This window comes from Oreochromis aureus, linkage group 5 (assembly GCF_013358895.1).
Source record: "Oreochromis aureus strain Israel breed Guangdong linkage group 5, ZZ_aureus, whole genome shotgun sequence".
NCBI classification, from domain to species: domain Eukaryota; kingdom Metazoa; phylum Chordata; class Actinopteri; order Cichliformes; family Cichlidae; genus Oreochromis; species Oreochromis aureus.
Window position 1 is genome coordinate 33,726,406 of NC_052946.1, and position 24,749 is coordinate 33,751,154.

General features: G+C 38.2%; 1 protein-coding gene across 1 annotated transcript; it reads right to left on the reverse strand.

Moving 5' to 3' along the window:
• Window positions 1–1,629: 1,629 nt before the first annotated feature.
• Window positions 1,630–24,120, reverse strand: LOC116319424 (vesicle-associated membrane protein-associated protein B/C). Its single transcript, XM_031738749.2, has 6 exons — window positions 23,881–24,120; window positions 15,960–16,112; window positions 10,450–10,553; window positions 7,686–7,766; window positions 6,469–6,645; window positions 1,630–4,268 (listed from the first exon to the last, which is right to left on the reverse strand). Exons 1-6 carry the CDS (start codon window positions 23,936–23,938, stop codon window positions 4,113–4,115), a joined length of 729 nt encoding a protein of 242 aa, XP_031594609.1. The 5' UTR covers window positions 23,939–24,120; the 3' UTR covers window positions 1,630–4,112.
• Window positions 24,121–24,749: the final 629 nt, after the last annotated feature.

Below are 24,749 nucleotides of genomic sequence, written 5' to 3' on the forward strand. Positions count from 1 at the left end.
AAATCAAGCAAAGCAGAAGCAACTAAAAAGCCAGTGGAGCCTGGGCTGTCAGTGGCAGCAGGTCTGGTTTTGTTGAGAGCAGTAGTCATACAGCACATGTACAGCCATCTTTTATTGATGAGCTGTCCTCACATCAGTCTAGTTATTACAACAAATGAATAAAATCTTCTGAATTTGCTTTCATATACAATGTGACCCATTTAAGACAAGTGTCTAGCTACGAGTTAAAGCATTACTGAATATAAGCTATAAGTCCCTCTAATGCATCTGCATTAGTCCACTTAAGTCACAGTGATAAAGATCTGTTTCTCTGTAATATAAATATCCTGCAATGTTTGAAAAACCCAGGAAGCTAATGTTAAAAGTGTTTCCTGAATCCTCAAAGATTCTGGGTTAAAAACCTGCCTGCTGCACAGTGATCGATTTTCAGCCTGTTTTCTAATCCCAACAAAGATGCTATCGAAGGCTAGCTGGACAGGAAATGGTCAGCGTTGTCTTTAAGGACTCTGGACATGCATCCTGTGCAGCTAGTGTTGGAAAAAAGCCAGGCTCTTAACATTACTGTAGTTCTATTATGTGCAGGTCTCTCTGGGGTTAAAGAAAGATGTGGACTCCGAGGATAAGAGAGTCAGTAAGTACCAAAACCTTTCTCAGTAAATCTCACTGGGAAGTGCTTGTCATAATTCTACCATTTAAAATCCCTTTTCATTCTTCATCACCTTGTTTTTCCCTCAAATAGTATTAATCAGTGCTGGTTAAGATAACATGGGATAACAGAGCCTTTTTTAATCATATAAATGCTTTAATAATTAAGGGGAAATTAGATTACAAGACCTACATAGGCTCATTCTTATCTTTTCCTAAGGCTACTTTAGTTCGTAAGTAATTTCGGCCTATAGTGTTGATGCTCAAGGCGCAGCGGGCTGTTGGATCCCCAGCTCCTCCAGTTTGCATGGCGAAGTGTCCTCGATACTGAACCTGATATTTTGCTCCTGATTTAAGGTGCTTAGGTATAGAACAGGGGTGAGCAATTAATTTTTCCAAGGGGCCACATGAGAAACTGGGACTGTTATGGAGGGCTATAACAATAAGCTGAGCTCAGTTCTGCTCAATATTAATTTTACCCCTTTGTAAGCAGTTTTCATGTGGCCCTTTGGGAAAATTTATAGCCCACCGCTGGATTAAATTGCTGTCTGTGAGAGACTGGGTGAATCAGTCTTGTAGTAAAAAGTGCTTTGAGTGCTTATTTAGAGCAAACTGCTCTACAACCATCAGTCTATTTAATATTTAGGTTGCACTGTTGGTAATGTTTAACAACCAGGTTGTGACAAGATTTGAGAATGTCAGACAATTACAAAAGAAGAAAAAAAAGTCTCTATCAAAATGTTTTTTTTAAGCATTGTCTGTTAGTAGTCGACTCGTCCCAGTTTTGTAAGGAGCAGTAGATTAATTTGTCATCTCCAGACCAAATATCTTTATTTCAAACATATTTTCCCACCCTAAAATGTTACCACAATCCCATCCCTGATTTTAAAGAAACTTTAAAAGAATAAATATTTTTAAAATGCTACATGTGTATAATGATGGTCACACTGTAGCCTTTCACACGTAACAGGAAATAACGCCACACAGTGATTTAGGGGCTTTATTCATTTAATTTATTAAGATGCTACATAGTCCAACCAGGTTGGGTTAATTTTATACACCAGAGAGACTACTTGACTAGGAATATCAATCTTTTTCTCAGATAGACTTATTTATTTATATACATACAAAACAGTTTCTTAACTGCTTACATTGATCACGGTGATGGTCAGGTTCCAGGACAGATCAGTGTCATGTGGTTTACGACCAGGCCTGGATTGATTAGTGTTCACACATAATCATTTTTGTTTGTATAATCCGCCTTGAAGTAGCAAATTGATGGAGTTTACTGCACCAGGGGCAGTGGTAAAGTTACATTTTCAGTCACATAAATGGATTATTCCGATGTTTTAGGGTATTTTTCTTGTGCAAAAAGGTTCTGATACTCCAGCCAGGATTCACTAAACAAGAACAATTTTCTGCAAGCACTGTATGACCCAGGTCTGATAACCCAAGATGAGACTAGTTTTAGGTTCGCTTTGCCCTCCCTTTAAGCAGCAAGTCATCCTCAACCCACCGACTTCACAGAGATACAGTCGAAACATACATGTGTTTGTTTTAATCGCTTACCCGCCAGCTAAATTAACCGTAGATATCTTTCAGCAAAGGGGAGTGGACTCCTGCATCTGTTCAACAGTTTACTGAAAGTGGGATACAAAATATGACCAGCTGTTTTTTTTTTCTTAAAATAATGCAGAGCAGAATAACAAACGCTCTCCCGTGTTAATATGCAAATTTGGAGCTGAAACAATTTGAGAATGCTTTTTGTTTCTTTTTTTATTATCATTATTATTATTATTATTGTTATTTCTGAAGGTTGTGGAAACAGTACATTGTCATCATGTGGTCCCCTCCAGGCTATAGCTGACTGTATACTTTCCCACCTTTCGCTTCATGGAAAAACAACAAACAAAGAAAACATTGTGTGAGGCAGGAAGTTCAAAGGAGAAACACTCGTAACCTTTAGTGCATTAAAATGAACACAACTTCAAATGCAGTGAGAATTTAACATTTTAAGTGACAGAAAAATGCTCAACAAACACCCCAAAAAAACTGAACAGAGGCCTGCAGAGCGTGAGTAAGCAAAGAAAAGCTCATCAACTGGGGAAGCAGGTTTAGGCAGCTTAAAACACTCGGCTGATCTCTGACATACATTTGCCCCAAATAAACAAATGTATGGTTAAAGAAAAATATGAGAGAATGAAAAGAGGTGGAAAGGACAAAGCTTAATGTGTTTGGACATTGCAAGAAGACCTTGACGTGGTTTGCTGTTGTCAGTGACATAAAACCACTCCTCCTTCATGCACCGTCTTTTAGTTTTGTGGTTTTTCATTATGTGCACGCATGCTTTGTGTTTGTGTATGTGCGTCTGTACATAATACACCTCCAACTTGGCCTGAGAATAACTTGCACCCCAACAGGTCACAAGGCAAGGCTTTCATCTGGATTTACACGACTGATCTAATCCTCATTTCAGGTAGCTGCAATATTCTTAAATGCATCAAACCTAACGACAAAACAAAATTACTCAAAATAAAATCATAAAAATGCAACAAAACACAAAAGAGAAAAATCAGAAATGTAGTTGTGCAAACCTACAGCCAAATAACATTATATTACCACCATTATAAAAAGCAGTTAATTTAGATTCAAAAGTCCAGATGCAACACTCCGTGTGAACGCATGCAATCAAACATACCCCCCTCTGACAGTCGGAGGATGCAGTGAGCAGTGAGTGACAAGTGAGGGAAATAAGGTAGAGTGAAAAGAAAAAAAGGTCATGAGGGAAGAAAACACCTACGGCATAGTGTTTCATACACTGCTCAAAGTTGTCATACAATCAAAGACGAGCTGATTTTACAAAGCCTCTGATTGGAGGAGATAGCCCTGTGTGTGTGTAAAACCCCCAACTGTGTGGATCATCTCTCTGGTAAATCCCTTCCTTAAAGGGGGTTTCGCTGGAAGGAACACCTGGATATACTGTACAGTGGGGTGATTTTGTATTCATATACATTGGCTCTGGCCTCCGTCGCTTAGAAAAAGAAACATCAATACACTAGAATGACATTCGCACGACTGCGAACTGACTCAATCGCACCAACACTACCTTGCCGGTGTTAGAAAATCCACTGGTCTGAATCACAAGCGTTAAATCATGTTTCCATCATTCCCCCACCCACAGAACCAGTCAACTCTATTATGTGAAACTTTGGGAAGAGAGCCAGAATGACTATATGATGATTACGTAGAGGCAAGACCTGTAACAGTAGGTTTGTTCATAACATGACAAGTTGGGTTTTTTCATTTTTTTCCTCATACATTACCTTTTGAATTATTTTACATAAATGAGACTGAATCAAAACTAGTACCACCCCCTACCCAGCACGTATGGCGTCTTATAATCCAAAATTCCAAATCCAGTGTTTGTTATCATCCCCATGCTGCGGCCGACCGAACTGCGCTGTGCTCTACAAGACCAACTTCCCCACAATGATGCCCATCACAAAGAAGAGCACGATGAGGGCCACCGTACGGGCGCTCATCCCTTCCTCTTTCTTCATCGCGACTGAGGCCTGCTGAGATGACATGACGTTACTCTTTCTCATCCGCAGACCATCATCCTCCTGAATTGGGGACACAGGAAGGGGGGGGGGGGGGTAAGGGGAGTGAAAGGAATAAATATAAAATGATGAAAGGATGTGTGTGGAAAGGGAATGATAGGGAAGCAGTGATGATGAGGGACATAAAGAAAAAGGAATGTGGAAACAAGAGAAATAAGAAAGGACAACAAAGGGTTAAGAAATGGTCTGTTTGTCAATCAGTTAATAAGATAAAAGTATTTATTTATTAGCTCAGAGAAATCGGATCTGCTTAAATGCTCATCTGACCCAAACCCCCAGAGGAACGCACAAGGCGCCAGGGTTTAACACACTTCATTTCCCAGCAGCGGGTGGGGGGGGGCTCTCTGTTAGTTTAATCTCAGCCGCAGGAGCAGCCAACAGTCGTTCTGCCTCTGGCAAGAACTTAAAGGGGAGGAGGCGGTGGTGTTTGAAGGGAGGACAACTCACTCTTGGACGTCTGTAGCGCAGGCGCGTGTGCGTGCGTGTGTGTGTGTGTGTGTGAGATTCATTTCGAACCGAACTTTTAAAAAAACTAATTTCAAACCAATGATGCTAGTGATTGATGGCATACTCATTGATTCGCAAAATTGCGAGCTTTCAAGCTTTAAACCCTGAGGTCTGCTACCGATTAAAGATATCAGCAGCTGTACTCCATGCAAACCCTAATTGTGAATTACTGGCCTGGGTGGAGGACACTGCTTTGTGTGACTAAACACTTCTACTTAATTAGCTTATCTTGATTGTAAACATCAATCAGCTATCAATCAGTACAAAAAAATAATCAACACAGAGGTGATTCATGATGTTCAGTGATGTCATCTGCTAATTTTGATGACTGAGATGAAGGTTTTTCTTTGTTTAATCAGCAGAATATCACTTTCTGCTTTTGAGTCAAGCCTCAAAGCAAAATATTTTCATTGGCCCGATTAAGCTCTAATACCAAAACTACAAATAAATATATTCTGCAAGTTGACAGTGCCCAATAGGGCTGTTCGATATAATGATATATATCGGATGACGATATAAAAACGTCTATCGTTTCACTTTACGCTATCGTTTGTTTCGTGGTGTCGCAAAATAAACTGTTTACGGCAATAATTTTTCATTATTTTGATGGTCACTGTAGTGGCTATATTAATTTCCTAAAGTTCTCTCTTTCTCTTAAATTTAATATAACCACACTACAGACGGACAAGCGCTTGTTTTTATGTGTTGTCATTAGCAACAACGACGGTAAAACCACCTCGTGTCCGCTTGTTTATTTTCCATATAAACCTTTCACAATAAAGCTCAAGCTCAAGATCCTGTTGCACGCTGTGTAATAAATACTCACAAAGAAAATGGCGGCTGTTACAACCTATGTCTAAAAATGTATCGTTTCATGCATCAGTTAAAACACTCGACTCCAGGTACGCGACGCCCAGCTGGAAACACTTCACGCAAGTCGAGCTGCCCGACATTCACAGAATTTACAGAAAATGTTACATTTTTGTGATTTATATCGTTATCGGACGATAGAGGTCTTAATATCGGGATATGAGATTTTGGTCATATCGCACAGCCCTAGTGCCCAAGAGTCTTTATGTGAAGCTGGACCCGTTTGTCCCTCTTTGTTTTACAAGACTTAGGAAATTATTTTTAAAAAAACAATTTGTAGTTACACGTTTACATTTGTTAACTCCGTGGGAAATTATTCAGTCCATAAATCTAGGGGGCATGTGGCACATATGGAGCAGGGGGATTAAACCAACCCTGTGATTAGTGGATGTCCCAGGCTACGGCTAAAATTATATTTTTGTGAGCCGTGCAAAAGTCTTGAGCCACTCTCCATTATTCACCATTCATATTTTGCTAGGAAAATTGGAAATACTGAAACTTGTGCAGTGTGTTTGGGATCAAAATGGTGAGGTACAAGGACTGGAAAAGGCAGCCAATGTCCAAACAAAAACTTTGAAATACCAGAAAGCCTGGATAACTCGCTCAAGACCACTATAATAAATATTGTTTGGCTCCTTGGCAGCAAAATATAAAACCATGTAACATTTTGTACTCTAACACTCTAACACGCTGGAAAGTGTTGGGCTTGAAATGACAAACTGGACTTACTACCAACTGATTCCCTTCAGTAAAGCCTTTGCGGCCCCTAATATCTGTATAAAGACCTGTGTCTTTGAAGTCTACAGTCTTGAGTCATTTTACTCACTTTGATCTGTTTGTTTTCTTCCCGTAGCCTCTGAGCCTCCATCTGCAGCCTCTTGCACTCCTCCATGATCTTCTTTACTTCCCCGTCATCAAGAGTGGAGCTCATTGACTTCACAGGCAGCGAGGACTCTGACTTCAGCGAGCTGGACGACATCATCTTGTTGGACTCCATATCATGCTGTAAGTGGGTTATAGACACAAAAGTTGTAATGCAGTAAGTTGACTGTTGATGCTAAAATATCTCCATGGTGACTCTGTATGATGTCTTTGCTGGCACACAGGTACAACTTTGTGTTTACATTTTGGGACTTGCTCTATATACACACACACACACACACACACACACACACACACACACACACACACACACACACAAAACCTCCTCTCCGTGTCTGAGAGTTCACACAGGGTGCCTTTTGTAAATGGATCAAGCTGGTTTCTATCAGCATTATCTCTACATAACGGACTCTGCGGTGTACAGAGCCAACTGGGAGACATGTGTATGTATTGCTCAGCTCATAATGAATTGAAAACAACTACCACAGGTCCCTTTTCTCTCCTGGTGTTCATTGAGCGAATACACTCAGCTCATATTATGACGAAATAATGTCTCTGCAGCTGAGCAGAATATGAGGTCTGAGAGGAATCACAACAACAATAAACCACATGTGAGAGTCTCTGAAGGGCTGTTGATGGCTGTGAGTGCAGCTGAGGCAGGAAGAGAGATGTAGAGGAAAGTGGGACAAGATGGAGAAGATGATGAGGAGGGAAACGCTACAAAAATGTTCAAACATAAGCGGCCCGATAAAAAGAACAAACCTGGGGTGGTAAAAGAGAGCAAAAAGAAGAAAAGAGAGGAAGACTGATAGAGACAGGATAGAGAAGGCAGATACAGCAGAGCAATAGCAAGATGGGGAACTGGAAAACAACAAGAAACACCACCTAATAAATAATGCTGCTTCTCATTGGGACACATTAACAAAAAACCCAAAACAAAAATAACAAACAAAAAAAACTGCACAGTAGGAAAAAAAGCTGGCTAGCGACTTCAGATAGTGATTGACATACTTGCAACTGAAATTAAACAGTGGACTCTTGCTTGGGCAAATTACAGTCACTTAGAGAATAACGAAAAGCACATAACTCTTTCTAATATCACATCTGCAGGTGACAAAAGCACATGCATGGTAAGAAAAAGGGATAGGTCTGTGTGCATACCGTTTTTTCGTTCTCCGTCGGCATCTCAAAAACACACCTCAGCTTGGAGTCCATCAGCTCCTCTGGTTTAGCCTCCTTCCACTAGAAAGGCAGAAAGAAAAAGATATGGACAACATGCATTGATGTCCCTCACTAATAAACAAGTATATTTTTTAAAATGGTGTGAATAAAAACAGAGAAAGAGCAACAGAGTAAAATAAAGTCAGCTAGCTGCTAGATGAAAAGAAAACAAGATGTATAGGCTTTGTGTGTGTGTGTTTTAATAGGAGAGATTGCCGTATAATATTTCCACTCTTTTTGGAAAAAAAAAAAAATTCTGCATCTCCATAAAGACATTTTTTTTTTTTGTAGATAAACAGCCAAATAAATAATTCTTGATTCTTGATTTATTAATAATTTGTTTAAATCTCTCTTTGGTTCAAGACAGAGTTGCAAAAAAGATGAAAAAAAAAAAGAAAGAAAGAAATACACAAATAAGGGACATTAACACAAAATGTCCTTGTGAATTAATTTGGGTTTTTAAAGATAAGGGTCATAAACTGCATGTGTCCTTGGAATATAGCACTGTATTTATTAATTGGCTCTTCAATCTTTAAGAGCACTCAGATGAAGTAATTTCTATTTAATTATTTTATGTATTCTGTCGGTGTTTCATTAATTCTAGCGCAGCTTTCTTTTCATGTTTTATTAAAACCAGGAATTTAGCCTGAATAATTATGCAATTACTATTCAGAGTAAATTGAATAATAATTTAATTTAGACAGAAGAGAGTGCTGTCATGTGTGTTACAGTAACACACTTTGCAGCTTTGCCAATGTGCCCTTGCTAAAATGGATGGTCCATTTTAGACAATAACCACATACGCATGTTTTGTTTTCCAAGTCTTTGCATTGTTTGAGTTATCTTTTATAATATGTTAGTGCTTTAAAGATTCTCAGACGGGTAAAACTTCGAAATAAATAGCAAAATCCAAATGTTTACAAAGATTTCCAAGCAAGCATATAATCCCAGGTTTCCCAAGTTTAAATATCATACCAAATGGAGTTACACTTCTCTTGGGATTAGATAAAGTGCGTGGAATTTCCAGGGTGGCAAAGCATCTCTGAGTACTGCTTTATCCAATACTGACTCAGTCTGGTTTTAAATATCAAGTATGCTTAGGGTCATCTTACATATTTAATGTTTTCACCAACAACTGGACCATTATGAGAGTAGTCTGTCCATTGTTCACCGACTCCACATATTCTTTCAAACAAACAACTGACAGAAGCATGTCACCAACAGGACTTGTGCTCTTCTTACAACCCCCACCTTAGAAATCTGCTTTCACATCTAACTTGTGTTACAGTCACAACCTTGCACAAAAACCCACAAAACCCAACCAGAGTTCAAGCTCTGATTTAATACAGCATGTCTATTGTAACCGTCCCTCTTGTTGATTCTATGCATCTTCATGTGTGTCACTACATTAAAACAAATTCTCAAGATGCCTGTTGTCATATTAATGCAATAACTACCCAAGTATGTAGGTGTTTAAATGTGGGCCAGTCATCACAAAGATGTCTCTCAGACCACACATGATGTTATGACTAAACTGTGCTAAATGTGTTTTGTTGCTGCGTGCCAGCACTGCAGCACAGGCTTGCATTAAGTGTGGGAAAGGCGTAGATTAACAGCCTCTTCCTTCACAGTAAAATTTAATGTACACACAGTCATGTGAAAAAAAGTACACCTTCTAAGGTTTTAGGACATAATAAAAAACAAAAATGTTACTAAGTTTTAGAATTATTTAGAATTATAATACAAACTCAACACAGGCACAAGCATCACATTACACTATTTAACACAAACCAAGCTCAAATGTAGAACCAGTGTGTGAAAAACTAATTACACCCCATGATGTTGATCCACCTTTGGCAGCAATAACCTTCAGCATTCATTGACACCATCAGTCTCTCAGATAGTTGTAGAGGAATGTTGGCCCATTTTTTATTCCAACATTGCTTCAGTTCATTGAGGTTTGCAGGCATTTAAGGTCCTGCCACAACATTTCACTCAGTCTGAGATCTGGACTTTGGCTGAAAAAGAAAAGAATCAAGGTTTTGCAATGATCCAGTCATTCTTTCATGGATTTACTGCTGTGCTTGGGATCATTGTCCGAGCTGTCAGACGCACATTTGACTCTGGAATACTTTGGTATACAGAGAGGTTCATGGTTAACTCAATGACTGCAAAGTACACAGGTCCTGTGGTTACAATACAAGTCCAAATTATAACCCTTGCACCACCCTGACTGAAGGTTGATATGGGGTGTTTGTGCTGATATGCTTTGGTTATCACCAAATGACGTTTTGTGCAGGTTGTTCCTCCCGAGCATTGTGCTGACCAGCAAACTGCCAAAACTCCTGCTTTTATAGATGTGGTTACACTTGATAACAGTCAGTTAATCAAGTGCATTTGACTAGCAAACAGCTGGCTGCTACTTACCCTCTAAATTCATATGAAAGTAGTAAGTGTGTACTTAGTTTTTCACACACCGCTTCTGCATTTTGGTTTAGTTTTAGTTAAATAATGATATGGTGTAATGTGTCATATGTTGTATTTAGGACTCATTTATTTTAACAGGTATATTTGGAAGAGGTCAATCCTATCACATGCCTATATACATAACTGTGATGCATCTATGTACAAAGTATTTCTGTTTTAAAGCATGCACGTACAAATAATCACACGCTAAAAGCTATGAACAATGAGACACACTCACCACTCCCTCCATGTCAGTCATGTCAGGAGGTGCTAGCATTGACTGAACCATAAACTTGTGTTTGCTCTTCTCATTGGGGTCATAGTCAAAAGGCTGCAGCATAACTGAAACACAAACAGAAAGTTAATGTCAGCACAGAAAGTAAAAACATTTAGTCTGCTTCCAAAAATTTGTTTCTGAATATTTTCTTTAAATTGTACTGTCTTGTAATTATAAGCCTCTCTATTATCAATAAAACTAAATAAATAAAAAGGAAAAAGAAGAAAATGCTGTTTGAAAAACTGCTTGCAATTAACACGCATGTGAAAGCAAAGAAAGGAAAAAATTTACAACAGTAAAGAAGGAATTATTATTTATAGAAGGAAAAATTTGGATAAGTTACCAAAGCTCCAGCCCAGACCCCAGGAAATCCCCAAAAAGATTACCATCGTTTCATTTTGTTGCGAAGACCTCAGTTTTATTTCCCTATTTTTCGAACCTCACTGCCACTTCCCATCCCCAAGGGAGCTGGGAAAACACATCTCTTGTTTGAATCACGTGCAGAAACTTCCACAGACAGGTAGGAAGAGATTATGATTTGTGAGTGAAACATGGCAATAAAATAAATAAAGAAAATCTTGGTTCCCAACTTTGTTACTTTTTCTGTCAAAACTAATGTTCACTCCCCAGCTTAGAGAGAAAACGTTGAGTTTTTATATACTCGTGCATCTCATGTATTTGTCAGACTGAGCAAAGAGTGTCTGAGTTTGCCCATGATGAAGAAAAAAAAAGGGGTGGGGGGTGGGGGGCTAAAGAGGATTTCTTCATGTTACCATGACGGCGAAACACTGACAGATCTACAAAAACCCTCGGGGGTAATTTTTCTAACAGCATCCAACTCTGTCTTTTTCTTCTTTAACATTACATATCAGTCTAACAGAAAGCAGGTGTGGAGCTGGAATACTCCTTTAGCCCATCACCACATCAGTCCTCACAGCCACTCGTGGCTTATTTGATGTTATTCCAGTCACTGAGAGGAGCTGTAACAATGATATACAGCAATCCCTTTCTTATGTTAGTATAGGGGACTGAATTGCAGAGAGGATGAAAATGGCTATTGATGGAAAATGTTTTCCTCCTTTGACTACAGGTTTTAAATCACAATATAATTGAAAGATGTTTTTAAATCAGTACAATGCCAGCATGATTCTTTGGTTTTTCCTAGAAACAAACAGCCTAGCTATCAGGGCAGTGTTCAGATGTGGCACATCCCCAGTCTCCCTAGAGTGAAAAACCTCAGTGATGTAGTGCACCATTACAGCAATCAGTGTAGCTCAATATTGCAAATCAGAAACAGACGGCATGAACAGATTGAGAACGTCCTGTTTCAGTCAGACTCAATTTGCACAGCCATCTACCTTAGGTCCAAGGGGACAATACAAGAAAATAGAGTCAGGAAAGCTTGCAAGTTCTTTAAGCAATGCTGAATAACATTAAATAATCTGGAGTCAAAGCTTGAGATGGAAAAAAAGCACAGCCTCAGTAGGAGAAAAAGTGATTTAAATCATCTTTGATCTACCCCCTTTGATTACACCTTTACACCAAGAGCTACTTCTGCTAATGGCATGATTTAGTATTCTTCACACTGGGCAATAATTTACAAAACTCAAAGAGGCTAATTGTAATCAACACGGTCAAACAGAATGGTAATCGCCAGCCTGTTTGTTGATGATGAATGTAACCATTAGAGAGGTGAAAGGAGGTGGTTAAAAAAAATTCTCCTGTCACTAATTAATTGTGTCCTCTGAGAAAACCAGCTCACACCAGATTTACAAGCAACTACTGGCTCCTGTAAAGCAGGCCCTGGAGATCAACTATAGTGGGATTTACTCGTTCATCTGCTGTAAAATGTATTTGTTGGTCTTAGTCTACAAATATGCTATTCAAAAAAAGCAGAAAAGCCAGTAAGTTTCAGTAAGTGTAATATACTAGACTTCTCTGGCCCCTTAAAAAGTGGATTATCTGCAGCATACAGCAGTTAGAAAAAAAAAAAGAGCTGTCTGGCAATAAAACAAAGATTAAGAAACAGAAGGTGGGCCAGAAAAATAGAGGATTATATCCAAGTTTAAGAGCAATGATCAAGAAATTATAACAATAAATGAGGTGAATCCAACAACATTATTAAAACAATATGATATGAAACAAGATATATGATCATAAAAGCTCATTACTACACCCTCTACCTATAACAGCAACCTTTTATAATCTCATTAAGAGAAGCCTGACACGTCACAGGGCACTCCCTGGCCACTTTGTTCAGTATTAGTCAACACAAAGACCTTGTCAAAGATCACCAAACCTACTGAGACAATATGGTGTGCGAGCGTGGGAGTGAGGAAGAGAATGAAGTTAGGCGAGTTGTGGAGGAAGAAGCAAGAGGGAAAATTTACCAGCATATAAGATGAAACTCACATAAGAAAAATATATATATAGATATATATATATATATATATATATATAGATATATATATACACACATATATACATATATATACACACACACACACACACACACACACACACACACACATACATACATACACACACACATACATACATACATACATACATACATACATACATACATATATATATATATATTCATATTCAGACTTCTTAGGTTAGCAGGCTCTTACTCCTGATTGTGCTTTGTGATCTCTTGGGTCTGTCTTATTTAATATAATTCAAAAGGAAAAAGTAACCGACTACACCACCATGTCTATATCACAGTGAGAAATATCCCAACATCAGCAGCACTTCAATCCACCACATATTTCATGGAATCAGCTTCTATTTAGAGTCCAACTTCAATTACAAGACTCTTGGTAGGTAATGAGCTAATGTGAATATTACAAAAGATCACAGCCATAAATGCTCAAATCCATATGTCACTACTGAACAGTGAATGAATGAGGACTTGGACTGGAGACTCAGTTTCATGTCCTGTCATAACACAGGCACGGAGGAAACGAGAACAAGACAATCTAATGAAACCAATTCGGACAGCAGCGACAACAAAACTGTTATTTGTTTTACTGTGGGAAGGTATTTTGCTTTTCTGTCCCCAGCATGTCAGGAGAACTTCTGACATATTCCCACAACAAGCTCAATATTTGTGGACTCGAGGATTTTTGAAACATTTATGCCAGATATTTTTCCACTGGATACTGCTACATAACACCAATCAAGACCAGCAACATTCCTGTGGTTGTAGCTACATTCAACATATACGGTTACAGCAGAGCTGAGCTTCAAAAAGCACTGCGAGTCCACTGCTAAGCCAACAAATGGCAAATCATGGGTTTGTAGGTATGCAGTGGTACACAAGGATGGCTGTGCAACTATTGTGCACATCCTGGAAATACGAGACAAACTGGACTGAAACAAGTTACAGATGACCTGCAATCCTCTTAAATAGAGGCTATAGGAGTGTGACACGAACGGAATGTTTGAGTTTGTCCCTCAGTGCAGATACTGACAAGTTATTTTGGGAGAGACTTTTCATGCATTCACTATACAGAAAAGTTGATTCTTATTAGTAATGTTGGTATAGCAACTTGCAGTGTTTATTTCCACTTCTTAAACAGTCCAGTGTTTCAGAGAGCTTTTAAGACCAGGAAGAAAACACATTAACATGTAGCTTTCCTTTAAAATAAACAAAACTCTTCTTTATATTTTTTATTATACAAAACATGACGGTTCTAATCTCAAGGTTTACAAAGCATAAAATCTGAAAGTTAAGGTTTAATTGTTTTTCATTGTTTTAATTTCTAGAGTTTAACAGCCATATTGCTCATTACTGCCTGTGCTGGTGCATGGCTGTAATACAACCACCTCTAAATGACTGAAAACTGTGAACTGTGGCTTATGCTTATTCATAACCCCTTTGAAAATGTCAACATACAGCTAACAACTGCTTGCAAAACTCCAGAAGTTATATTTCGAACTATTCTGTAATATTTCAGCTGTCTCAATCAATGCTGAGTTTCATTTAAAGAAATTAAATCAGTGTTTTAGGTTGAACCAACACTAATAACGTATACATAAATTCACAGTAATGTGTTAAAAAAAAAAAAAATCAGTTAAAACAAAAGTCTTACAAAATAAATCAGGAGGTTAAAAAGTAAAAAATGAGTCTCTTCTTTCAAATAGATAAATCAAACTACTAACCTTGTAAATAGCATACATGGAAATTTTAAAATTTGCATGATATTTGTGTTCTTATTTTCAGAAAGGAAATGCTTCTAAATGTACTGTAGATGGATTGTACATTGGATTAAACACCTATGCCAGTGAGTCGCCACCAGCTGATTATTGTACAGCACAAAGTAGCAGAGAGATCTGTTGATAGTAATTCATTTTTTGCCTTTAGTATTAAGCCACAACAAGGCATGTAAATTAGTCTTAATTAGCATGTATTGTTTACTGAGCAGTATTTACTTTAGTCATTGTTTTTAACTATAAATAAAGAACATATGTATTAAGTGGTGTTCTGTGTGCCAAAATGAAATGAAGATTAAAGCTCACTGGTCAAAACCAGCACTGTGCTAATGGGCACTTCCAGTGATAAAAGATGTCAAGCCAACAGGAGAGCCACAGAGCTATTATTTAGTACTCTACACAACCACATACTAATGAAAAAAAAGTCTAATTAACCCAAAATAGGTGAGCTAATTTTTTCATCACTTTTTTTAAAGCTACATTTCCTGCAATACAGCCCAAACCTCAATTCCATCCTGTTAAACACCCTGCTTCGATACAGCCTGAGTACTTCCTGAAGACATAGGACTTAAAGTAACCACAGACCATGCCTATACAGCTGCCGCTGTGAGTACATTCTCATAGAACCAAACTCATTTTGAGGCTCTAACCTGTGACCCTTCTCAGTCTAACAAGGCTGAAAAATGAGGGGAACAGACAGAGCGGACTCAGTTGGTTTGTCACTGCTGACTGCAGGCACCACTGACACAGTCTGCAGTTGTTGACACCAGATAGGGTGCACTGTAAAATGAGTCTGGGACTGTAAATGACAGAGGGTGAACAGCATGGAAACATTAGCCAGTTCCTGCTTTCTTCAAAATGGAAGGCGGAGGGAGGAATACCACGCAGTTGCAGTTTTAAGTTCATGTAACAAGAACAAATCTCTTTATATATTATATGGATAACACTGTCTTCACACTGACTTGACAACCAATGATTTCTGTAAGTTACTGTGTATAAAGTCTATCCTTCTTAAAAAGTATAATCATCATCCATCCCAACTTAATAGGTGCTCTGTTGAAAGAATAATTATCCCAATTATTCCCAGATGTATCGAGACCAGCAGTATAGCTCACACACAGGCAGCAATGACTGTTCAATACATTAAAAGACGTGAGACAGATGATCCAGCATGTCATTTTATCACAGGCTAACCATTTTCAGCAGTGAGTGAATAAACTTAACTCAGTCCTACTTCCCTGAATCCTTACCTGAGACATTGATTGAGGTGCCTGCATCGATGATTCCACTGTTTGGCCGCACACAGTACCGACGCGGCGCTGTCGTCTTCACCTTAAAGCACACATTCCTGTCTGTAGGGTTGGAGAGCTTGAGATTTGTGGTGACCACGTCTGAGAATGGACCTGTGCGGAAAGTAAACACAGTGGACACTTAAAAACTGGTGTTGACAAGACTGACAAGTCTGTCTTTGGATAAATAAGGACATTGTCTTTAGATTCTCTTTGGCAACATATGTACAGATTTTTTTTATTATTATAAAACATTCTCTACATATGTGATCTTAATTTTAATAGAAAGAAACGATCAAGAAAATTTTGATCAAAGATTAAAGAGTTTGATTTTTTTTTTTAAAGACATTAAATTAAGTTCTGATTTATGAACACCATTTTACACGAGCTGAAACTGCCAGAGAGTAAACAATGTATGAGAGCTGCACGGTAAGAAAGCAACTTATTAATGAAATCAAATGAGCCGAGTGATAAAGATACATCAACTGCACAGAAGAAGCAACAGTGTGAGGAAAACATATGATAACAGAAACTATAATGTGGCTGTTTCTGAGAAACAGAGAAACAATAATCTAAATGTAATTTTCTTAAACTGGCACATCGAAGCAGAAGGAAGCGTGGGAGTTTCACTTGACTGAGAAGTTGCACTACTTTGTACCATGAATTTACAAACCAATTTATTCTTTGATAAATATTTACCAAAGATTTTTCCAAGACGCACCTTTACACTGTACATACAAACAAGAACAAGCTGACTGCACCCTTTTCAAACAAAGTAAATAATAGAGGAAAATGGCTGTGATTATGTGCGAGACATTCAAATGTGGTCTGTCAAAGTCTAATGTGATGTAACAAATTGGCTGCCTGAAATGTGAACGTTTTTTCATTTGACCTGACATAATCTGAATAAAAATAGTTTTCATGCCAATTAAACTAATGGAGCTTTTTAATACTTTTGACTGGAAGTTGTCCTCAAGATAAACAAGTCAAGACAGTTATTCGTCGTGAAAACCAGAACATTATGTGACACATGCTGGTGAGAAATGGACTGTTGTAAATATGTCAAGGATACAAACGAGGCCATCTGCTTTTCTTTAACAATAACTCTCTGGATTGATGTTGAAAGCGGTTATCTACACTGCCCTCGTGGTTAAGAAAAGCAATTATTCAATTAATAGAAAACTGAAAGGTACACTGTGCATACAATATAAATAATGCATAAATATAAATCTTCTACTACTGCATTATCTAAAACAGAGCAGCTAATGCAGCTTGGATTTAACTAATTACAGCCAGCATTGGAGATGCAGGCCACATCTCTGTGGCTGCATTAAGCTCTGCACATTTATCAATAATGGAGAAACCTCCTTTGATCGACATTGCACAATATTTGCCTTGTTGACTGCCATTAACCTATTAGAAAATAATGCTGCTTTTCCTCATGGACTATAGCCCTGAAGTTTCCAGGCATCACCCAACAGAGGTACGCACAGGGAGAGGTCGGATCGTTAGCCTAACAAAGCCATGCAAAATCTGTGTGACATTAGATTGCACAGATGTGTAAATAACTGTCCATTAAATTTATCAGGCTAAACTAAACTGAGTAAACAGAGTGTGAACAAATCTGAAATGGACTACTCTATAACCGTTATAATAGAAGCATGGAAGAAATTTTTAAAATATTCCTTTGGACTGCAGACCTACACACTTTCCCTTTTCTGCTTAACAACACTAAATTCAAGGCTATTCAAGTAAAATGAAGTCATGATTAACTTGTTTTCCTTTCTTCCTTGCACATGTATTTCCAAAACTCCAGAGATGTTTTTCTGTTACAGTTTCTCCCCATCTTAACTGCTCTGTGAAGCTTCCAGTATTTTTTTTAATGAAATTACACAAGTGAAGGTAATTCTGGACAATAAATGATGTCCGAAATTGACAGAGTAATATGAAATGAAGGGGTGGAAAAGCAGGGGAATAACAAGTTTATATAGCTGTGAGCAATCAATCAATTAGCCCCAGTAATGTATTTACATGCTGCAAGAAAACTGAAACTTAGACAAGTGAAAGTGGAAATGCATAATATACAATTTTAAAAAAAAAGAGCTCAGTAATTTGACTTCTGTACAAGTTAAACGCCCCAAATCCCAATTATGACTCAACGAGGGGATCCCCCCAAGGAAATCCCTAAAATACTTTAAGAGGGTTTTGAGAACCTAACAGACTTTTAGGTGAATCTCCTAAAGACTGTTGCTTCTAAACAAGTACATGCTAAACAGGTTAGATAACAGCTACCTAAAAACAGTCTGTAAGACAACTTTTTGCACCCTTTTCCAGCTAATCGAATATTGCTGTTATTGTTTTCTTCTGCTAAAACAGTGAAATAGTGAGCTTGTTAAGTCAGACAATATTTCTTTTCTATTCGGGGGTGTGGGGTGTGGGGGGTGTTATGTTGTTAACATGCAGAGCTTGAACAATATCTCAAAGCATATTCTCAGTCCAGTAAGCTGTATGAATTTATAGTAACATAGTTATTGTAGATTTGTGTCACAGCATGTTCAGAGCAGATGTGCACCAGTGATCAGTTACTAGAGAAAATCAAATCGTTCCAACACACAAAACATTTAAGAACAAATTATCCTCAGACTAATTATTCAGTTTAAATACTACTCAGTCCTGTCAGATATGATACATGTTTTAAAAAAAGAGAAGCTAAATATTGGATTGAACACTACACTATATGTTATTCTAACCAATCAGCAGTGATGTAGTGGTTGCAAGGATTATTGTAATAATTATATTTCAAACATACACACATTTAAACATCAAGTTCATTTATGCATATCTCCATTTAGTGAGAAATTTCCAATTCTCTGTTCTGGCTCATGCAAAGAATGTCTCGAGTGACTCAGTTATTGCCTTGAAACAACAATCAATGTTTGCTGAAACAGAATTATTTGAATCACTGTTTAAAATATACCATGCACGCACTGATTTAGGAGTCCAGGAGCAGGAAATATAAGTAGAGTTATTGCCTTCTCATTTTATAGTCACCATGAGAGGAAGCAGCATCTAAAACTGTAATTCATCCCAACGTGAAAAGTAAATCAATATTTACTTCAGTGTTAAGGTTTTCTTTTGACTTTGATGTTGGTGACAGAAATATGGGTGGATCCCAGAGCTCTAGCACATGACTACAGTGAGTCTTAAAATGAATAAATGTAACATGATTTATTCAGTGAAGCTGAAGAAAGCCTTACTGTTTAATCACTAGTCTCTTTGATATTACAAGAATATTAATTGCAGATATTGCAGGTTGTGAGTCCTTTCTGGTGTTGCCGACTGACCAAATATCATTTCTTGTATAGCTTTGGAGTCAAGGGTTTATATGCAATTATTTATCCCCGTTTTTTCATTGATGGGACAAAAACCTAACTGGAAGTGTTACTCACGCCTGTATTTTCCCTAGTAGCTTGAGTAAGAGCTGTGCTAATTCATGGTCAGGCGAGGGGCAATGATGAATGGCTGCATGACTTCCCAAACTTAGCAAATATGCTGCCAATACCACACACTTTACAGTCAGCCTTATGGAAAGCAAGATTAATGGAATGGAATGTTACAGTATCATGGAAAACCATATTAGCAAATAATGTCCATAAATGACCTTGTCTATCCACATTTATTTGCAGACAATGCTTCCTCTCACTTTGCTGTCATAGATATAGTTACTATTATACATATCATGGTTAGAGGGATGAAAATATATCAATAAACGATCTGAAAGTGCAGACTTTTAAACCAGCATTTACTGACCAGCTAATTTCCAAGTACCAAAACAGTCTTCCCTCTTGTGATTTTGATCTACAATTACAAACCACACTGACCAATCGCGAAGCCTTTTTTATCAAGTAAAGCTTTCTGATGAAACTACAAATTAGTTCCCTACAGTAGCCATTATGGTAATGGTAAAGTTTGCAGTTGAGAGAAGCACACTAACTCCCTGTATGAAAACATGGAGCTATTTCAGAATTAGCACATACACCAGATTCAAGGTAAAGTTTCAGCTCAGCAAACATTGAGAGCAACTGACACTTCCACTCCCTGCTGAGCAAAAACAGAGAGGAAATTCAGAGCTTCACAAGCTTGGCTCAAGATCTAAAGGCTTTTAATGAAAGGGACTCACGCCACTGACTACTGTACACCTGATATACTACTTCCTGAAGGTTTCTCAGGACACTGTCCAACTCACACAGGCTGCAAATGGTCGTTTAAAAAAAAAAAAAAAAAAAAAAAAACTATTATGAGAAGCTGATATCTGAAGCTGTCATCATGCAATGTTGGATTTTATAAGTAGGAGATAAAAACCAAGGGGTGGTTTGGTAAAGTTTGCTACCCTTACCCCTGACAAAAATTTAAATGGGTAGAAATGAAAAAGTCCAATGCCTAGAATTTAAGAGCATTTACTCTAGAGATTGTAAAAACCAGAGACAAATTGCTACTAACAAACCCACTCTTTATTTCCTGAGCTTTCACACTGCATGCCTACACATCTAGGCATGTGATTTGTGGTATTTTCATTTACAATAAGACACAGTTTCTTCTGTCTGGCTATGATCAACACAGTTATTAGACACTTTTATACAGTAATGTGGGATTCAGGTTCAGATTCTTATCAATCATCACAAAAAGCCATGAAGATACATCATCTGAGGAGTCCGGCAACAGATGGCTTGGCCTCCAAAGAGAACTGATCTCTAGGGTTAAGTGAAGACTGATGAAAGACAGAGTTGAATTAAAGATGACTGAACCCATCAACCAAATACTGGAAAAACTTATTGCACCGGCACACGAACTGCCGACCTTCTGATTTTCCCACCTGTGGGACTAATAAAGGTCATCTTATCTTATCTTATCTTAATTGATTTAGCTTTATCCATTTACTACAGTTTGAATGAAGGAAATATTTTGATACATATAAATGGTTCATGGACTAATTTTGCATTAATCTTCAGTTTACTTTTACATTTATGTAAAAAACTAATTTACACATGGACCTACACCATTTACTGGACAGGTATTGGAACAATTTCTCTAGGAAATTTTAGCACAATACCTGTATTTATTTTTATACCTATTAGGACTCTTATTTTACTCATTCTGCTAGATTTTTTATTTACCGAGATTCTTTATTTGTTCAGTTTTACTTTGATTTTATTTTTCTTATATTTTTCTTACATTTCCTTACAGGTTGTGTTTTCTAGCTAAGGAATTTACCAAAAGCAATGTGTGTCCACTAAAGTCATGTAACAAACAAACACCCCAAACATCCACCCAATGCTTCAACTCTAGGTAACCATAGCAACAGTCTTTCCAATTGATGGTGAGTTGCTAGTTTAATCTATTAATAAGACACATTGTTACACTGGGTGACATGATGCTTTCCTTGATGCAGATGGTCTATTTTGGGTCACTTATATATACACAGAATCACAGTTGTGTAAATAGTCACAAGTAAACCAAACGAATCTGTAGCTGAAAGAGGGAGGTTATATAAGGATGAGACATAGAACTCAAAAAAATCCTCAAAGGAAATCTATGAGAAAATTTTCTTACAGCAAATATGACCCACATCTTCCCCCCCAAAAGCCAATCAACAGCTGAAATGGGAAACATTAGGAGTAGAGGTTCAGAAGAGCTTCAGCTGTGTGGTGCTAGGCATATCTTGCCACTATGTGAACTATCATGGTATTAGTTCAGTACTCCAATGGGATGAGCAAAGACAATGATCTAGATTTAGCCATTAATGAAGCTGCAATTAGGAGTCACCGTGCTACAGATCACTGAACTATACTGCAAGACAACCGTATGAAGTTGTTAATGGTTAAAGCAGGATAAGAATGATTGTGTTTTTCACTTTTTGTTCATGTTCCAATCACAACCAGGTGATACGCTCTATGGTAAAAATATGTTTCGCTATTCTTTGTTATTCATCTCCAATAAAGCAGAACTGAGGTATGGATCTGACTGAGGTTTTAAAGAATAGCTAAACCCCTTGGTCCGATGTTTTAAAACTATGAACTTGTAGTTACATATTACCCTAAATCATTACAAAGAAGCTTTCCAACATCGTTGAGTCAAAAATCTAAAAGCTTCTGAATCAGTTTTTCTTACTTACACTATGTATTTGTGTACCCTTTTTAAAAATATTTTTTGAATCATGTCGTCATTAAGATGAAATGGAGCTGAGGCTGAGAACTGGAGAGCCAAATAGCAGGCCGGGGAATTTAAAGACCTAATGAGGGGTGGACTAACACATTCTTAATTTTGGGTCTTTCCATGAAATTTCTTGAGCAGATTGGACTAAACTAGTAAAAGTGACAACAAATCAATATTTAAATACAATTTCTTTATTTGGCTCTTATAAAGTTGCTGTGATGGAAGCATGATAATACACTGAAGAAGAAGAAGACGAAAAAGCTACATTCGGCTGCTCTCTTACTCACAAAGGGTCGTTACAGAGAGTAGCTCTGCGTATTTGATTTGGCAGTTTCTACACCAAATGCCCTTGCTGACTCAACCCCCAGGGATCTTTCACTTATTAGGCGAATGTGTAAACAACTAATGCACTTTGGTGTCTATTTTCTCACCCTATATTCTAAACAGTTTATCTAACTAGGATTGCGGGAAGGTTGGAGCCTATCATAGCTGACACAGTGAAAGGTGCGGCATCTTATGAGAGACGTAAAGACAAAACAGTATTGGGACTTATTCTGGTTATGCTCTGTGCATCATTTTCAGTGTATATCAATGCTTAAGCAGTTAACAAGTGTGCAGTGGAGCCTACATTACCATCTTCAAGAAATTGCTGGCTCAAGCACTGATAGTTTTGAGGAGATTTAAACAGTGGCTACAGTGTAAATTGCAGGCCATTTAACTACATTGAAGCTCAGTGATAAATATGATAAAGGTTGGCATTTAATTTATGTATTTTTTGGTTTTGCTAAGACAAATAAGTGTAATTTGTTGTTCTTTAAGCCTCATAAACCAAATAACACTGACTATTCGGGCATTTTGGAGACCAGGGTGTCATTAAAACAAGTATAAATATTATATTTATCAGCTTCTTAGTTTTAAGTAAAACATGCAATGTTTCAAACTATGGCAGGAACTCCAGAATCTGTTCCAAAGCAGGTACAAATGTACCATATGTGTTTATGTAACATTATCTGGGCCTAAAGCAATGTGACATTTTGCAGCCAAATGCCGAGTCTCACCAAGACATCTATTATTGATTCAAAAGTCCAAACGATAAAGATTGAGGAAATTTGAACGACCCACAGTTGAAATCATATTAAGTAGCACAGGTTGCCCAGTTTTTCCGTCCTGTGAGCTGTCAAGTTATTAAATGACAGCTGGCTGGCCAGCAGAGCGAGACAGCCAATCAGAGGGGGAGCTAATGTTAGCCAGCCAGACATGCTAAGGATGTTGCAGCTTATGGACAATGAAAGGTGGCGAACTGAAAGAGCAGTTATGCTTGTGTCATCTTTTTATAGTTGCTATTTTCAAATGGGTGAACATTTCGTGTCTAGCAGCTGTAATCCGCTTTAGAGGAACTTGGTGCAGGGCAAATGTGTGACAGGGCCTGGCTAACCTAGCCGCTGAGAGCTAATCCAGCTAGCTTTGCAGCTAGCTGTCAGCTGACCTGCCGTCCTTTCAGGGCAGCCTTCGCTTTTTCATATGAAAGCTATATTGTGAAAATGTGCACTGCAGCCCCGCTCGGTTTGGGTTCCCTAATAGTGCCCCCCTCTCCTTCCAAACAGCACTGACAGAGGCAGGTCCCCCCACTCCTCCTCCTCCCTGCCACAGCCGGGCCCTCCCCTCTTACCTCGGAATTTCAGTTCGTGCTGAGGCTCCAAGAGCAGAACCTGTTCCGGCCTGGCCATGTCCCAACAGCTGGAGCGGGATTATCGCACTGCAACCAGTTCCCGTGTTAGGATGTTGTCGAGTGTTGCAGCGTCAATAGAGTTTATTTATCAATGAATCAGCGGTGGATATCCCGTCCCCCCGGTCAACTACTGCTACTCGAGCTACTAACGCCTGTTGTGATGCAGCAGGAAGGGAGTGAGAGACAGCCTGCTGACGTCACTGCCCCTGCATAGCCGCCCGGCGGTGAAGAGGGAGGAGGTGTAGGGTGGGTGATGCCGGGGTGCACCCAGGGCTGGTGGGGACACCACCTGCGTTTTTCACGAAACCTGAATCCAGCGAAAAGACGTGGCTTAAGCATGCAGGTTTTAATTTCAGCCTAAAGAATTACGCTTCTAAGTTTATCTGCTGTCACCCGCCGTGGTGGAGGGAGTGCTAACATCTAGAACGAGTACATTATCAATAAATAAAAACAAATCAACCAAGTCGTCATTATACTAAAATAAAAGTACTTAACTACTGCCAGCAAAATATGACAAAGTTAGTAAAAAGTACACATAGTTCTTGTGCGAGTGATATTATTAGTCTCCAGTATTGCTTTAAAGAAGCAGGCGACAAATCTGCAGTAACTGTGTGATGCTATCACGTCAGTATGGACCAAAATCTGAATGAATGTCTTCTATCCGTTTGTTAATTTTTTTTTAAAGAGAGCAGGTAAGATATTGAAATATAGTATATATAGTTTTTCATATCTTGATACATGCTCAATCATCCAGGGAAAATAAGATTTTTTTCATTATTTCATTATTTCTTGCAACAATTGTTGGAATT

Coding starts and splice junctions, on each gene's coding strand:
- LOC116319424 (XM_031738749.2), bottom strand. CDS start 23,938: ATGGCCAGGCCGGAACAGGTTCTGCTCTTGGAGCCTCAGCACGAACTG. Junction 16,113..23,880: donor GCACGAACTGAAATTCCGAG/GTAAGAGGGGAG, acceptor CTTTCCGCACAG/GTCCATTCTCAGACGTGGTC. Junction 4,269..6,468: donor AAGAAAACAAACAGATCAAA/GTGAGTAAAATG, acceptor TCCCCAATTCAG/GAGGATGATGGTCTGCGGAT.